The 18,361-nt window shown below is 37.0% G+C and overlaps 1 protein-coding gene across 3 annotated transcripts in view; it reads left to right on the top strand.

Annotated features, from left to right (window-relative positions):
* Positions 1-17,626, top strand: part of Lnx2 (ligand of numb-protein X 2) — a 76,123-nt gene extending 58,497 nt beyond the window's left edge. For all 3 annotated transcript variants that reach the window (XM_048341593.1, XM_048341595.1, XM_048341594.1), the window contains 5 exons: positions 2,911-3,051; positions 6,435-6,612; positions 9,795-10,026; positions 13,641-13,799; positions 15,378-17,626. In XM_048341593.1, the coding sequence (XP_048197550.1) occupies positions 2,911-3,051; positions 6,435-6,612; positions 9,795-10,026; positions 13,641-13,799; positions 15,378-15,513 (846 nt within the window). In that variant the 3' untranslated portion in view covers positions 15,514-17,626. The remainder of the gene's footprint in view (positions 1-2,910; positions 3,052-6,434; positions 6,613-9,794; positions 10,027-13,640; positions 13,800-15,377) is intronic.
* The last annotated feature ends 735 nt before the right edge of the window (positions 17,627-18,361 follow it).

Here is an 18,361-nt window from a genome sequence, read left to right on the forward strand (position 1 = left end):
CATAAAATTTGTCCTCACGGTATCTCTGTGTAGTAAGGAAGGATAGACATGTTTTCAAGAAGAGCATAAAGACAAGTAAGTCATTTGGAAACTCACTCCAAGAAGATATACAGGTTCTGCCACATGCCATGGCATTTAATGATAGGGGCATTTCCTACAGTGATAAAGGTGAAACAAATACTTAAAGTGATCACAGCAAAATCCTGTAAAGGAAACCAAACATCAGATAGATAGTGAAAAATCTCTTGCCACATGGAATCAAATAACAAGGAAACTATAAGACTGTAAAAGAAAAAATCCAAGTCTTAACTCCAACAGTGGAGTGTGAGGCAGGTATCAGTCCTGTTTTATAGAGTTTAAGTTTAAAGAAATTATATACTTTTAAATTCCACCAAATCAGAACCAGATGCTAGAAAATGCCTCTTTTCCCTTTCTGAGGGAAAATAAGAGAGGAGGATGAAGAAAGCCAGTAGTGTTATGGATTTGCTTGAAAAAAACAACAACAGAAGAGTCAGGTTTACTTTATGCAGTGAGAAGTAAAATCAGTAAGCTGGGAGGAGAATGACCATATTATATCTCAGGCAATATTTACATTTTCTTAATTTTTCTGCTGGTACTAGGGTTTGAGGGTTTGAACTCAGGGCTTCTTGGTCAAGAGATTTTTCTTGTTTGGCTGATGCTTTACCAGTTGAGCCATACCTCTAGCCCTGCTTCCATGTGGGCTGGGGATATGGCCTAGTGGCAAGAGTACTTGCCTCGTATACATGAGGCCCTCGGTTCGATTCCCCAGCACCACATATACAGAAAATGGCCAGAAGTGGCGCTGTGGCTCAAGTGGCAGAGTGCTAGCCTTGAGCAAAAAGAAGCCAGGGACAGTGCTCAGTCCAAGCCCCAGGACTGGCCAACACACACACACACCAAAACACACACACACCAAAACACTACCATGTGTATGTTCGTAGGTGTATATATACATTACCTATGGACACAAATCCTTAATACATGTACTGATCCCGCAAATTCTAGGTTTATGTCTCTTTTTGTCAATGTTATGTTGTAGACATTTACATGAAAATAAGTATAATCACAATCATGAATTTCTATAGTTTAGTGCTATTACTTATTTCAGCATTCCTCTGTTGACAAAGATATTTTGTTCTCAAGTTGAAGACATTTTGCTAAGCTTTACTCTAGAAAGATCATATAAGTTTTTATTCCCAACAAGGCATGCCACTCACGTAGGAATTATGAATATGGCTGGGTACCACTGGCTCACTGCTCTAATCCTAGCTACTCAGGAGGCTGAGATCTAGGATAGAGGTTCAAAGCCAGTCCAGTCAGACAAATTCCCAAGGCTCTATCCCCAACTAACCATCAGAAAACCAAAACTGGAAGTGTAGCTCAAACAGTAGAGTAGCAGCCATGAATTAAAAAGCTGAGTGAAAAGGGTGAGGCCCTGAGTTCAAGCCCCAATACCATTATACACAAAAAAAAATCATGATGTGGTTGACAATCAAAATGTGATTGACAAGTCTGTATTTAGCAGTTAGTTGATACTTGAACATCCTTACGTTTTCTAAATCTCGATTTTACTAAATCTCACTGTGCTAAACCATGAATCTTTAAAAATTACCTAAACCTAATGTTGGCCCATCATTTAAATTCTTTTGTTTTGCTTTGTTTTGTTTTTGTTTTGTCTGTTGTGGGGCTAAACTCAGGGTCTGGATGTGTACCTGAGCTCTTTTCCTCAAGATTAGTGCTCTACCACTTTGAGCCACAACTCTACTTAGAATTTTCTGGGGATTAATTAGAGACAAGAGTCTTACAGATCTTATTGTCCAGACTGTCTTTAAACCACCATCCTCAGATCTCAGCTTCCTGAGTAGCTTGGATTACAGGCATGAGCCACCAGCACCTGGCCCCATCATTTAAGTTCTAAATGCACACTTCAGTCACATTTCACAGAATTTTGTCTTTCAAGCACAAGGATTTGCTTCAATTGATAGATTTCTGTAAACAGTTTTCTAATTAGGTTAAAATACTGACTTGGTTATATGATATGAAGCAGTAATGAAAATGAGTCTGTATATTAAAATAAAATCAAAACCACATATTATAGTCTACTAGTCTGAAGTTTTAGGACCCCCTAGGATACTTGGAGAGTGAGCCCAAGACTTCCCATATGGCTAATAGGTACACTACCTATTGATCCATGCCCCAAACCCAGCATTTACCCTAAAGAGCAACTCTCCCTTCCTGGAGATAGCTGAATGCTATTCTTTCAGTTATTTTTGAATAACTTGTTGAAACTAGTTTAATAAAATACTTTAATTGCAAGTGATTTATAATAGGATTCTAAAATTACCATGCGTTTTTCAATTTGACTGTTGGAAATGAAATGATTTCTTAACATTGTTGACTTGAATGATAGGAAAAGTTTGCACTTTCTACCCTAATTCCTGAAAGCAGGCTGCCATCTTTTCTCATAGGAATAATAACAAAATGACAATTGTCATGACCAAGAGTAAATACCAAGTAAGTCTGAGCTGTACTTTTAAAATAAGGACAAAGTAACTTTTAAAAGTTAATTGATTTTTAAATATTAACATGTGAATTAGTTTACAAGTAAGATAGGTAACTGGCTTCTTAAATTGCAAATGCTAATCATGACCCTCTAAAATATCTTAACACTTAAGGACATGTGTATGTTTGTGTGTATGTGTGTGTTTCACACAAGTTTGGGTTTATTAGCTAATGAACTTCCTTCCTCCTCACCAACAGGTGCAGTCACTGTGCAGGTGAGGCCCAGGTACAGTGACTGAGACGTGCATAGAAAATTACCCTGCATCTGATCTTTAAAATGACAAACATCGTTCATAACAGGTGGTAATACATGTGTGTTTTCTCCAGGCCAGTGGAGAGAGAGTGAGCTTAACTATTGCTAGGCCAGTGAAGCCTCAGCCTAGCAACTCCACGCGGGAAGCAGGAACTCACAGTAGCAGCCAGCACCACCCACAGCCACCTTCTCACAGCAGACCAAGTTCACATAAGGTGAGGATTAAAAAAAAAAAGTTTATGTCACTCTCAAAGGGTCATTGCTGCTAAAATTTAAACAAAGGCTTTTTTGCATGCCAGTCATACCTCAATATAAAGACTTCTCTCTCTCTTTTTTTTAAAGATTTAAATGTGTTGTCATTCTGGTGGACAGGTGAATATAAGTATTCAAGATATGAAAGATGTTTTGTCCTTTAGAGGTGGCTTCGCTTTCTCAGTCCCTCGGCTACTAGAGATCATTTTTGGCAGGAAGGATTCCTTTAAGCAGTTGACAAAAAGTTTATAATCTTCCAGAAAAATGTTTTATTGCCACCTATAAGTAGGATTTATCTCTGAATGTTCATTATAAACATTGGGTATATGATTGAAGAGGCATCATGAAAACATTATTGACAAGTCTATATTTAGCAGTTGGGCATTACTGCAGGCAACAATAACAGAATTAGAATGCTAACACAGGAATCATAAACTTTGATGGGCACAGTATAGCCTATGTTTTTATGTTGCAGCTTAGGTAAATGTTGCCTAAAATCATTGATGTCCCATCTGCTTCCTGAACATCAGCAGTCACTGGTATCATTTAGCTGAGAATTTGGACACTATGTCACTTGCATTCCATAGCTAAAGTTTCTGAATATCGCTTACTTCATTTGATTCTGCATTTGAACTCAACTTCCATTAGGTTGGGAATTTTAAAGCACTAATGTGATGCTCACCCAAAATCTGAAAATACAAGGTAAATAGATTTCCAAATTCATTCTTCTTAAGTAAAATTAAAGTATTTAACTAAACAAAAATGATCAGTCTGCTTAAAATCTATAGAAAGTTCATATGTGCTAATGTAGCTTTTAAGTTTTAGTTCAGTGAGAGAATGATTCCTTTCAGAATCTGCCACTGACACTAAGAAAGCATTGCTGAAAGACAAGCATTTTTGGCCCATCAAGTTTTTCAGTCTTCCCAAGCTAAGTACAGATGTCTTCATTGGTTTATGGTTTAGTTAACACTTAAGAGAAAATTATAGCCATAGACATTTGTTCTCACTTCTGAACAAAAGGCAAATTGTATGAAGGAAGCCTATAATTATGCCTTTGTAATGATGATTATGTGAAAGGAATTACTGTTTTGAAAAGGAATTTTGAGAAGTTGTTTCATATAGCTAGTCCTTGCTTTACATATAACACACACATACACATGAAATTGTAATGTATGGAAAAAGTTGGTAATTAAAGCTTGTAGGTCATTGAATTCTACAGTAATTTGAGGCAGATCTGACAACATTACAGTTTTAAGGCAATTTAGAAATTATTCCTAATCTTCTAAAATTCATTTAAAGAACTGTTTCATTTGAAAGTGATTTGTTTTCATATTAGGTATTTATTTCTGTCATAATTTTGCTAATTCTTAACCTTCTTTTATCTTAGATGGCAATGTTTTGGAAAGAACATTCTCAAATTTGTTCTTATTCTAAGTGTTCTGGCTAGAACAACCACATGGAAATATAGTATGTTACTTAAGCTGTTCTTACTAACAGACTACATTTGTTATATCAAATCCTGATATAAGACAACAATCTCCCAGGGAAAACAAACACATACAAAACAACCTGGGCAAATGGGTTATAATCATCATGAAAAGTTAAAGAATATTAGTCTATCACCATACTTCTCAGTAGCTGGTTGGATAAATATTTAGAGAACCCTTAGAAAGTTCCTTGAATTATATTGAGTATAATCTTTGAAGTTTGGTTAGTTCCTAAGGGAAAATTGCATATAATTCCACCAGTGAGAGTAATAAAACAACCTCCCTTAACTGACTAACGGCCAAAACTGCCTAAATATTCACCCAAGGCTAAATATCTCTTGAGTTGTCTTCATAATAAAGACAAACGTATATGTCCAATTTTAATAAGAATGTCATACATAGCCTTAGATACAAGACTGTCTTCATATGTTGACAAGTTTACAGGGTTAGAACATTTTTTAGCAACACTTTGCTGCTATTACCCAAAGCTCATTTGGTAACATTTCAAGTATACATGGATTTTAGGTCTAGAAGAGGTACCTAGGCTTGGAATTCCATGGCCCATTCCAGAGGTTTAGTTTTATTAACAGTTAAGGATATGTCAGCTTGTTAAACTAATGTCATTGAAGACTTTGTTATAATTCTGTAAATATAATCTGTGTAAGTGCTAAAAACCTTTGGAACTGCTAGCTTCCACTTCTATACTAAGTGGGATTAATACTAATGGAGTGCAAATGTACACAATAAAGTCTGTTCATGTGCATACACACAAAAGATAAGTGCTTATTAATGCATAACATGTACTTTTTTTCATGTTTAAGTTCACAGGGTACACGACCTCTAAGTTTGTTTTGTCATCTGTAAAATGAGCCAGTAATAGTGTTTACTTTTTTAGCACTGCTATGATCATTAAGTGAAATAATGCATGTAGGCTGTTAGCTTTACACATGCTAACACTAATATATGTTAATTATTGATATGGTCTATGCATACCCTATTTGTTACTGAATTCTAAATCCAAAGAAAACTGACGTTTCAAATTCTTTTCTTACCTTCTGGAATTTCACAGTATCAAGTCAGAGTAACAAATGTCAGTGAAAGTCATTTTTATCTGAGATCACTAGTTTGTTGGGAATTTATTTCTGTCTCAACAGCTTTTGCAAAACGTTGGATATTTCATATCTTTTAGCTTTTCATGAAAGTCTTGAATGGAGGCTTGCACATTCTTCATGATGGAGCACTCTACAGTCACTGTCAAGAAGAATTAGGAGAGAGGGCTCTAGATTCTTTTCTGGCAGTTAACACAATCTACCTCATACTTTACTTTTGTACAATTCTATCAACTTTTCTTTCAAAGAATTGTGGAAGACAGAAGTAAAATTGTCTTCAAAATCTTGCACCTCACTTTTACAGAATTGATTATATCTTGATACTCAAGCTTATTTGACTTACATATGATAGTCAACAGTGCTGAGTCGTCTTTGTTTTTATTTTTTGGTCAGTCGTGGGGCTTGAACTCTGGGACGGGGCACTGTCTCTGAGCTCTTCAAGAGCTCAAGGCTAGCAGTGTACCACTTGACCCACAGCACCATTTCCAGTTTTCTGTAGTTAATTGGAGATGAGAATCTTATGAGCTTTCCTGTGCAGGCTGGCTTTGAACCGTGATCCTCAGATCTCAGCCAACTGAGTAGCTAGGATTATAGGCCTTAGCCACCAGTGCCCAGTTGAACTGTTTGGTCAGTAAGGTATGAAAAAAAATCACTTTATAAATGCCACATTAGTTACCACCTTAGTTTAAGCTGTTTTTATCTTAGCTACATGTTATTTGTTATCTATTTATTTTTTCATTCATATTTTAGGATCTAACTCAGTGTGTTACATGCCAAGAAAAACATATTACTATAAAGAAGGAGCCACACGAGTCTCTTGGAATGACCGTTGCTGGAGGCAGAGGAAGTAAGAGTGGTGAGCTACCCATCTTCGTGACCAGCGTGCCACCTCATGGCTGTCTCGCACGAGACGGCAGGATCAAGAGAGGTAAGAGAACACTTCTACCATTTCTTATCCCCGAATTAAACACTTATTTATTTTTTAATAGAGCACCAGTGGCTCATGCCTATCATCCTAGCTACTCAGGAGGCTGAGCTCAGAGGATCACAGTTCAAAGCCAGCCTGGGGAAGAAAAAAACCTGAAAGATTCTTATCTCCAGTTAAGTACAAAAGGCCAGAAGTGGAGCTATGGCTCAAATGGTAGAACACTACCTTTGAGCACCAGAGCTCAGGGATAGTCCCTAGGCCCTGAGTTCAAGCCCCAGGATCGGCAAGTAAAGTAAAATGAGTATGTACAAAGTTTCCTATTAAATGTAACTGGTGGTATGTCTGTGTCTGACTGTCTTGTCTGTATCAGTCCTGGGGCTTGAATTCAGGGCCTGGGCCACTGCCCTTGAACTTTTTTGTTCAAGGCTACTGCTCTACCAGTTAAGCCACAGTTTCACTTATACCATTTTGGTGGTGAATTGTAGATAAGAGTCTCACAGACTTCCTGCCTGGGCTGACCTTGAATCCCAATCCTTAGATCTCAGACTCCTCTGAGTAGCTAGAATTAAACCCATGGTATGAGTCATGGGTACCCAACCTAAACATGACTTTTTAAGATTTTAAATGTTGAATGACCCTTGCATATGAATATATAATGTCTTTGTAAAAAAGTTAGGAAAATGCCCAAGGTAAAGGAAAATTGCTGAGCCTTGATCATGGTTCCAGAATTTGCTAACAGTTATTCACACTGTTGACTTGTTTTTGTCTTGAAGAAGATCCTGTAAGAAACTTACTCTTTAAAGGCCCAACTCCCTAAAATACAAATGTTGATTAAAGTGAAGTGTCTGTGTAGAATAGGATTATGAGAGGAGGTAGAGAAAAGGACAACATTAACTTTAGGAATAAGCTCACTTGCTATTTTGCATTCCTTCTCAATAGGTAGAAAGGGTACATAGGTGAGAAGGATACAATTAAGCATTATTACTATTATAAAAATAGTACTTATTGAGTTCATCTGTTCATATAAAAAAAGTTACTTTTCCAAGGATAAAGTTAGATCAATATCTCATACTATAATGGCTTCAAGACAAAAAATGTAAGAGGCTAAACATCTTAGAAGAAAATGCAGGTGTGAATTCTCATAACCTTTAATTGGGCAAAGATTTCTTAAATATTACACTAAAATCACAAGTAATTAAAAATAGATAAACTGGACTTTATGAAAATTGAAAATGCTTGTCTTAAAAAAAGAGATCACTGGGGTTGGGAATATAGTCTAGTGGCTATACATGAAGCCCTGGGTTCGATTCCTCAGCACCACATATATAGAAAACAGCCAGGAGTGGCGCTGTGGCTCAGGTGGCAGAGTTTCTAGCCTTGAGGCAAGAAGAAGCCAGGCACAGTGCTCAGGCACTGAGTTCAAGGCCCAAGACTGGCAAAAAAAAAAAAAAGAGAGAGAGAGAGAGATCACCAAAGAAGCATAAAGATAACCCACAGAATGGAAGAAAATATTTGCAAACCATCTGTCTGTCTATCTGGTATCTAGAATTTATATAGAACTCTTAGGCCTCAGTAAAAAAAAAAAAAAACACACACACACACACAGATAACCCAGTTTTTAAGATGGACAAAGAATCTCAGTAGACATTTCTCCAGAGACAAATTGCAGAAAATCACTGAGAATTTTGTTTAAATATGATTGATAGTTAAGGAGATGCAAAGCAAAATTCAGGAAGATACCATCCTCCACACTAGAGTGCCCACAAAAAGACAGATAATAACAAATGTTAACCAGAAAGTAGGATTCTGATCGAAATATGCAGTGATGTAACTGTTTTAGTAGTTTGTCAGTTTCTCAAAGAATTAAACCATATGACCCAACAATTCTACTCCTAGGGAAGTAAACAGGTCAAATAAAAATCTATACCCCAGTGTTCATAGCAGCAGTACTCAAAATTGGGGTGTGTGTGTGTGTGTGTGTGTGTGTGTGTGTGTATCACTATTGTTCATCAGCTAATAAATGAATCAAGCAAATATAGTCTATCCATACGGTGAGATATTTGGCTATAAAAAGGTATTACTTATACAATCTACAGCCTGCTAAGTGAAATAAACCATTTCTATGAAATGGTCAAAACAAGCAAACCTATAGAGACAGAAAGTAGATTAGTAATTGCTTTGAATTGAGAGGGAAAGGGAAATATCTGCTCCCTAAAAAACCCTGAGTGCCGTGTTTTAGAAAGGGTGGTAAAAATGTTCTAAAAAGTATTGATCTCATAGTTGCAAAACCCTGTGACATAACCTCCATAAAACTATTTTAAGGAGTGAGTTGAATGATGTATGAATTATGTATCAGTAGGGCTACGTTTTCTTTTTAAAAAGTTCTTTGTCTGCTTAGAAAATTGGGAGTAATTTTAGTTTCTTGTTGTTTGTTTTTTTTCTCCTCAAGTTTTCTATAACAAAAATCTTTCCCTTCAATAATCGTAAAAGTAATTGACTAATTGGGAGAGGTGAATTTTCTGTAGATTTTGTAGGACAATGTTTACTTCCTATAATAAAAAATAAGCCCTTTCCTAACCTTTTATCTAACCCTCACTCCCCTTCTTCATTATATTATTTGGGAGAGCAATACACTTTTATTTTTTTCCTCCCTCTAGCAAAGGAAGCTTTCTAAATTACAAATTTCATTTTATTATGTAGCCCAAGGTTGTTTCTCTACATATTCTGTTATGTTTGCCCTGAGTGAACTATGCAAGGCTATCTTTATGTATACAATTGTATAAATATAAAATAGAATCTATTTCCAAGAGTAAAGGGGGTCACATCATTATTGAATTGGAAAGAACTCTGAAGCTGGAACAAAAGAAATGAATGTGCCCAGCATCTGTATTCAGCTAAACTCAGGCTAATGATCTGAGTTTCCAGCTTTATCAGCGTGCCTCAAGCCACACTTCTAGATTATGACATTATTCTGAATTTTGGAATTATTTTGGAATGTTTTTTGTGATTTAAGCTTGCCCTTGCTATTATTATAACAATTATAAAGAAGTAAAAAAAAATAGTTGTTTACCTTATCTGAATGATCAGAACTAACTTGTTGATCAGTTTATAAATAACAATATTTATAGAGAAATAATCATTTGGTGGCCAAGGTCCTATTTCTGGTTTCTGTATTGGAACAGGTGATGTATTGCTGAATATCAATGGCATTGATTTGACCAATCTAAGTCACAGTGAGGCTGTGGCCATGCTGAAGGCCAGTGCTGCTTCCCCAGCCGTCGCCCTCAAAGCACTGGAGGTCCAGGTTGTTGAGGAGACAACTCAGACCTCAGAAGAGCAGCCAAGTGTTTTCAGTGAGAATGAGTACGATGCCAGCTGGTCTCCATCGTGGGTCATGTGGCTTGGGCTCCCAAGGTACTGACCAAGTTTTTGTTGTTTTATGCAATAATCATATTTGCGATCTCTAGCTTTGTGTAATATAGTTAACATACCCAGTAGAAGACAAAAGACTTTAATTAGATGAAGTATCATCATTGAATCAAGTTCTTTTTTTTTAAATGGTGATTTTTTTTTTTCAGCCAAGTACCAATGACTCAACCTTTTATCCTATCAACTCAGGAGGCTGAGATCTGAGGATCATGGTGCGAAGCCAGCCTGCCTGGTCAGCAAAGTCTAAGACACTCTTATCCCTAATAAACTACTCAGAAAAAGCCAGAAGTGAGTGGCTCAAGTGGGTTGAGCACTAGCCTTGAGCACAAAGAGGCTCAGGGACACCCAGGCCCTGAATTCAAGCTCCAGGACCAGCAAAAAGAAAGGGGAAAAAAATGGTGTTTTGGTTTTTTTCAGTGACCTTTAAGAAAGTCATTTAGTAACAAGAACTAGCTAAAAGAAAAAGAAGAAGGAAAAGGAAAAAAGCCAAAACCCTGTATCTGTTTCTGCTTGTTGAAATGAAGAGAAAGTGTTTCTTCCCATTTGTACTAAAGGTTGTAAGTGGACTAGCCATTAGATTAGATGTTCTAGTCACTTAGTAAAGCTGTCACTTACCAACATTCTTTCCGATCTGTGTTTGAACTTCACATGCATGTGATTAAAAAAGAAAAATCCAATGTTTGGGCTGCATCACAACCCAGAAGCCTTTTTAAAGACACTTTCCTATCATTTTAGGCAGTTATGTGGTACTGAAAAGGGAAGTGTTCATAGGACCCTCACTGCTGTTGCTTATCGTATATAAAAGCCCTAAAACAAAACTATAGGGCAACATTTTAACTCATACCATCTATAGAAATTACTAATTCTTTAGAATAAAAATAAACAATATATCTTTATAAGCCACCTGATTCATGTGGAATGAATTTTGGTAATTGTTTTGTGATAACATAATTTGTATGGAATTTTTGTGGTTGATAAAGTACTTTCACATAAAAATAGCAGAATAAAGCAAGATATTGTTGGACTACAGTTGTTGGTAACCTAACTTGACAACTAAAGCCTTAAAGCCATACCAGCATTCGTGTCTTATAGACATAGAAGGACCTTGTGGAAAATACTTGATAACAAAGAAGATTTAACTGTCATATGTTTATGCTATGCATCAAAACTGATTACTCTTTTTCTATTGAAAGGTAAACATGATTTAAATAGTTGTTAAAACTCCTTCACAGCTCCTAAAATTGAGAGTCCCAAGGGTGCCTCATTTATCTTGTTCACTTCTCAACCTGATTCCTGAATGGCTTTGTAAACTTAGGGTGACAGGACCTGTGGGTTCACAGCACCTGTGCTGTCCTGGTGGCCCATGAGTTTGTCAGCCGCTGCCCTCTCTGTTTATGGAGCAGAGTAGCCACCTCTTGGAGAAATCGATGGGGCTGATGTTTCCATTAAATGTCCTCATCTGTTCTGCTAGCCTTGTCTTGAAGTCTGCACATGGATGTCTTTTTTATATAGCGTTTTCTGGTGTGCCAGTCACAGTAAGAAAGGCATTAAGAGAGAAATATATGCTTATTAGTCAAATCTATTTTTCAGCAAACCTGTGCTGAAAGAATATCTGCCAACAAAGGCCATTATTATAGATTCATGGCGATTGTGTATAAATTGACATACAGTATTACTTGGCCTCCTGTGTGATACAGGCTAGTGCATAGGACCTTGCTTCATTCTATCCCAGACATCTCTAAACATCCTATCTTATCAGTGAGCTAAGAAACTACAAGTTCTAACTATTGTATATCGCTTTACAGTAACTTTTTTTGGTTTTGTTTTGTTTTTTGCCAGTCCTGGGCCTTGGACTCAGGGCCTGAGCACTGTCCCTGGCTTCTTTTTGCTCAAGGCTAGCACTCTGCCACTTGAGTCACAGCGCCACTTCTGGGCATTTTCTGTATATGTGGTGCTGGGGAATCGAACCCAGGGTTTCAAGTATATGAGGCAAGCGCTCTTGCCACTAGGCCATATCCCCAGCCCGCTTTACAGTAACTTTAAGAAATCATTTTAATGGATTAAAAACAGGGAAGCCTTGCATTAGATGTTTGTAGATCTGATTTTACTTAATAAAAAGATACTTCTTTACTCTGAAAAGCATTTTCTATAAAATATATTTTATGTAAAATACCTTCTAAAATACATTTTGGATGAAATACATTTTTTTTCTAAAATATATATTCTATGAAATAAAACTGTATGGCTCAGTCCTGTAATCCCAACTACTTGAGAGGCTGCCTAGAACAGCCAAGGCAGAAAAGTTTCCCAGACTTATAGTTGGGTGCAGTGGTGCCTGCCTGTTATCCTGAGCAAATCACAGTACCAGGCCAACTCAGGCAGAAAAGACTGTGAAAATCTGTCTCCCTGAAGGGAAACTGGATGTGGTAGCATGTGCCTGTGATCCTGATGATGACAGGAAGCCTTAAAGTAGGCAGATCACAGCTCAAGCATGCAGGCAGACAGGAAATGAGACTCAGTCCTAAAAATAACCAGTGAAAATGAGGGTTGGAGTCATGTTCACTGTGTCCTAAGTTCAAAGCCCATTGTCAACAAAAAGAAAGAAAAAGATAACATGAAGATTAACTTTTCGTATCATTTAGTTTTATTTTTAAAGCATTGGCTTACTGCTTATTTCCAAATCCATATTTTGTGGAAGTGTAAGATTATTTTCCTCCCTTTCTGGGCAACATTTCAACTGTAGCATCTCAGTGTCCATGAAAAGAAGAAGGAGAAAAAAAATCATTGTTTATATTAGTGTTCTCTAGACTTGCGTTTCCTATTTTGGTCATAAAAACTCCCCAAAGTGAACCATACTAAGTGAAGGAAGAAAGAATAACAAATAGCTCTTCTTGTAAATTAAAGTCACATCCTTTGGAAAGCATGCTTTGGAAAATTCACTTTCCAAAGTGAGAAAAAGTTATCTGCCTTTTTTTTTTGGTCTCTCCTGGGGATCAAACCTAGGTAGGGCCTATGTGTGCTAGTGTGAGCTGCATCCCCAGCCCTCTGATGCTATGCTGCTCAGAAGCTACACTACTGGTCAAGTTCTTTCATTTGAGTGCTGAGACCTCTTTCTTACACTGTAGACCTACTCTTATAGACACAGACAATTACCGGAAATGAGAATGTTGACAATGCTGTGAGTGAATATCATCACATAATCTGTAAACATTGCCGAGGTATAGTTCTATAACCACACTTATTTAAGCCTCCTTCCTGCATACATAGATATGCATGTCTTCACCTGGGAAGAGCAGACCCAGAAAGCGGGAGGATCTGAGTCTACCTAGGACTGTGCATCTACACTAGAAAATGTGGTTGTCAAAATATATATAGTCATGGTGGGGAGCACCTCACTGATAAAGCATTTGCCTAGCATGCACTTAGGCCCTGAGTTCAATCCTTAGCATCAAAAATGTTAATACCATCAATAGGAAATATAATAGCTTTGTTTTTTCCAGGAGTGGTAAATATATACCATGTTGTAGAGCTATGGCAACATGAGCTATGAACAGGCTGTGAAAGCCTTCATGTGAATTTGTATCTGTGATTTTCCACAGTGCCCTCCACAGCTGCCATGATATAGTGCTACGAAGAAGTTATTTGGGAAGCTGGGGCTTTAGTATTGTTGGCGGATATGAAGAGAACCACACCAATCAGCCTTTCTTCATCAAAACCATCGTTCTGGGAACTCCAGCTTACTACGATGGAAGGTTAAAGTGAGTCTTGTTCTCCCTAATGATGTATGTGTTCATTATGCTCCCCATGATCTAGCCCAAGGATCAACACCCAGTCATCTAGCCTGCTATCTAGTAAATAAAGTTACATATCCAAGTAGGTGGCACTCAGTTCTAATCCCAGTATTAGAGAGGCTGCTGAGTAAGGATGGTCTTGAGTTTCAAGCCAGCCTGGGACACATCACAAAATTGTCTCAAAAAATAAATAAATGATATTTTATAGCAGCAGCCACACTCATTCCTTTTTTATACCCCGTATTAATGCTTCCAAACTACAGCAGAAGACTCAAGTTTTCATGACAGACTGTAGGTATGGTTCACACAGCCTAAAATACTTACCATCTGATCCCTACAGAAAACATATGCCAGCCCCTGATCTGTACTGAAGTATTACCTTCACCACCTTGTCCCTTAAAGCTCTACTTTTCAATCTAATGACTAGAACTAAGGCTAAGTCATTGGCTTGGGTACATTACAACTGAAAGCCTCTTCTGATCACTTCTTCCACACAATTGCTTAGATGTCAGTCCTGCCAGTAGGACATTCTTTGCCTAGTAGGACATTTATGCCTAGGCATAAAGCAAGACCCTACCTAAAAAAACGGTACAAAAGGGGCTAGACTCAAGTGATAGAGCACCTACCTAATAAGCATAAGGCCCCGAGTTCAATCCTAAATACTGCCCTCCCACAAAAAAATACATATATATATATATATATATACACATACATATATGTATGTGTATATATATATATGTGTGTGTGTGTGTGTGTATATTCAGAAGAAGTGTGCTCCAGAAGAGACTCTTTCTCTCTCTCTTTTTTTTTTCTCCTCCGTCCTGGGGCTTAGATTCAGGGCCTGGGTGCTGTCCTCAGCCTCTTAGTGCTCAAGGCTACCACTCTACCACTTGAGCCACGGAGCCTTTTCTACCAGTCTCTATCTTATAAGACTATTTTAAGATGAAGAAAATTAATTCTTGGGTTAACTAAATTATCAGCCAGGCCTCAGTTTATTAATCTGCATATTATAAAGACCAGAAATCATAAATTATGGGAAGTTATAAGGCTAGGAAGGTACTCAGATTCATCATCCACTTGCGATAACTCCACTTAGAGGACAAATATTGAGAGCTGAAGGAAGAGGAAGTGTAAGTCTTATTCTTGGTTCAATTGAACCCCAAATGTGTGAATTCAAAGAAGGAATAGAGAAGTTGTGGTCAGAATGATAGCAACACCCTCCAAGTGCATTGTTTGGTACTTCAAAGGTAGAACAGAATGAGTATCCTAATTATATCTTGCTTAAGCTAATATGAAAGTTAGCTTACATATCTTTGAAATTCCCCTACCAGTTACTGGAGGACTTAGCACCAGAGCATTCTTCATTAGCAAGGGAGAATCAGCATAGGCTTGAAACTTTTTCTGAGTGTTTCCCAAAGTAGATTATATACCTTGGTGCAGTTAATTAGGAAGTGAAAGCACTTCTCACGCTAAACTGTTGGGCTAGTGTCTGTAATACTATTAAAATAGTAACAACGACTTCTCTTTCTGTTTGTCTTTGTGCAGATGTGGAGACATGATTGTAGCTGTAAATGGTCTGTCAACTGTGGGCATGAGCCACTCTGCCCTTGTTCCCATGTTGAAGGAACAGAGGAACAAAGTCACTCTTACAGTCATTTGTTGGCCTGGCAGTCTTGTATAGCATTTATGAAACTGGTTTGCAGTCTTGTTTCTTCCATTTTAGCTTTTTGAAAGAAATCCCTTTGGTTTCATTGTGTTTCTGCTTATTAGGAACCCCTGGCATAGCTGGTAGACATGGGGTCAAAAACCACTGAAGTCATTCTTTTATGTTTATTTAAATAGTCTCCTAAAGTTAGCTACATTTCTGTTAGCCCAAAAACATCCTTCCACTAACCCTGGTGTGGTTGGTTACACTTTGAGAGTACCTACAGTAATGAATAAAACTGCTCAAACTGTGACCAAGCTAGTTGGGTTCTAAGTGGTGGCTCTTGGTTCTTAGTGACTACATCATAGAGTGAGTTATATATCCTCCAAGACCTCTGTCACAGCACCCACTAGCAATAGTGCTAACTGCCATTGCCACAAACAACTCCTCGAAGGAATACATCTTAAGTTTAGATGTATCACGTTGCTCATTTTTCATTGGTGCCAACATTTCAAAACTTTATACTACTTATAAAGTGGCTTTCTGTTTATTTTACTTCTGCTATAATCTTTCAGTACTCATAGATGTTGAAGACATAAATCTGACACCACTAAAGAGGTTTTTTTCAAAGAAAATAATGTGCTGTTATTAAAATAGGAAGAAAAACAGATGGTGTTACACAGGCACAGAGGAGCTTGGAGATAATTACAGCTTAGAGCTGGAGGGTAAAGCTGCATTTACTGCAACAGTCCAAAACACAAGATTCATTTCCAAAGGAACGTTTTGCTACATAGGAATATTCTGAAGGCATTTTTTTGCTAAAAATTATTTCTAGAGTTTGTATTATAGTTATCAGCAATATTGTCTGAAAATGTTGTGATTTATGCAATTAAAATAGATGATAAAACCATAATGCTATTAAGCCCCCATTTATCACAGCTAAGAAGAGGAACTTTTTTATTTTATTCAGATAGGAACCTTTCTTGAATATTTTAGAAAACTTAGTTTCTAAAACTTTGTTTCTTAAGAATTTGTTTCAAACAAGAGATGGAAAAGCTATTTTTTGTTTTGTTTTTTAACCTGAAATAAGTTTTAAATGTTAATATCTTTTAATTCGCTCTTGGTCACAAGACTGTTCCATATTTTTTGAAAAGTTTTTTGAAAACCGTTCTTTATTGAACAGAGTTGTCCTTTGGAGGGCACTTAAGGAAGTGAATAAGAGAAAAAAATGTTTTTACTGTATTAATATTATGCATACTTGAAAAAGTTTCTTTTAGAAACCTAGTTCAGAATCTGAGCTAATTTACAAGTGACCTCTGTAATAATAAGTGGTAGTGATAATCAGAATGTATTTCAAAATACTATATAGTATGTCATAAAAGCATGACCACTTCATTTTCCAACTTAGCAGCCAAGTTCCTGGAGTTTATTATAAATCTGTAGCATGTCTTCTGATTATTCCAGTTAGTTTCATAATGTTTTTTTTTAAACCTAAGTCCTTGGAATAAATAAGAACTGACAACATTAATTGCTTCTGACTTGTTCATCCTTTTTGCTACACTGTACTATTAGCATGGAGCCAGGATACAGTGAATGTCCCAAACAGTATATTACTGTTACATGGTGATTGGCTTTTGAAATAGTTTGATACTGAAGTACTTTGATATTCTAATTGATAAAGGACAAGTTTTCTTCCTGCTCCCCAAATAGAATTTTGTAACCAACTTTGTTATTTTTTTTAAAGCAGTTTGTAAGAATGTGTCTTTTCTTCAGGGGAGTGACCATCCATCAACAAATACTGTAACCATTACTTTGTAATAGATAAAATACTTACATTGAACCTGATGATCTAGGTATTTTGAAAGAAGAATTTTTTTCAACATTATTTCTATCATGGATGTCTTGGAATCAACTCGAGCTATAGCTTTATGAGAAAAAGACTATTCAGAATGATATTTGGTGATGGAAGCTTGTTCATAATTTATTGTTACTGTTGAAATATTTGGATTTTTCTCATTTAAGCTCTTACAGTTAAATATTTTGATTTGTTCTGTGCCTTCGGTTTAAATTATTTCAGGATTTTCCAGATGTATTTAAAAAATGCTGTGATAATCATTCAGGATGGAAATAAATGTCATCCTCTCTGGAATAGCAGCAGTATTCTTTTCTTGAACCTCAGATGAATTGAACCAGAGATCCCTCCCTAATTTTTGTGTACTGTCCTTATAGTCAAACTTGGGCCCACCATCTTACTTCACTCAGCAGAGAGAGGAGTTGTGCTGGAACTTGCACTCCCTGTTTGAGCTTTGCCTTTGCACCCCCACTAGCCAATACATTGTGGCTGTTGAGTCCCTACAATGTGGCCAGCGCCATGTGTTTGAATGATGCTGTCCTAGATGCAGTGGGCTATAGGAAACACATGATTAAAAGTAACTTCAGTTTCTTTTTACTTTGTTATGTGATTTTACATCTCATGAGTTTTATAAGGTTTAAATGACTTCATGTTTCAATTGGATGTTACCATTGGTGGCTATTCGCCTAAACTGCTCTGTATCACCATATCTGCTACGTCAGACTCTAGTCCTGGCATTGTGGTTTCTATTCTTCCTATAGCCTTGATCAATCCCAGCCTAGAATAACAAAAAAAAATAATAAAGAAAAAATATTGTCTCTGCTTTCCTAGTAAACGAAGTTCAAACCAGGGCCTCTGTCATATCTCTAATCTGGCTTCCTGATTGCCTTTCACAAACACTCCTCAGATGCCAGTCCCTTCTGCTAGCACAGACTGCCTGGCTCTCCCTTCTCTGCAAGTTTACATTGCCCCATGTTTAGAGGATATGTGAGTGAATTCTCTCTCTGCTGGACTTCACTCCCCTTTAGTTAC

Source organism: Perognathus longimembris, chromosome 3 (genome assembly GCF_023159225.1).
Source record: "Perognathus longimembris pacificus isolate PPM17 chromosome 3, ASM2315922v1, whole genome shotgun sequence".
NCBI classification, from domain to species: Eukaryota; Metazoa; Chordata; class Mammalia; order Rodentia; family Heteromyidae; genus Perognathus; species Perognathus longimembris.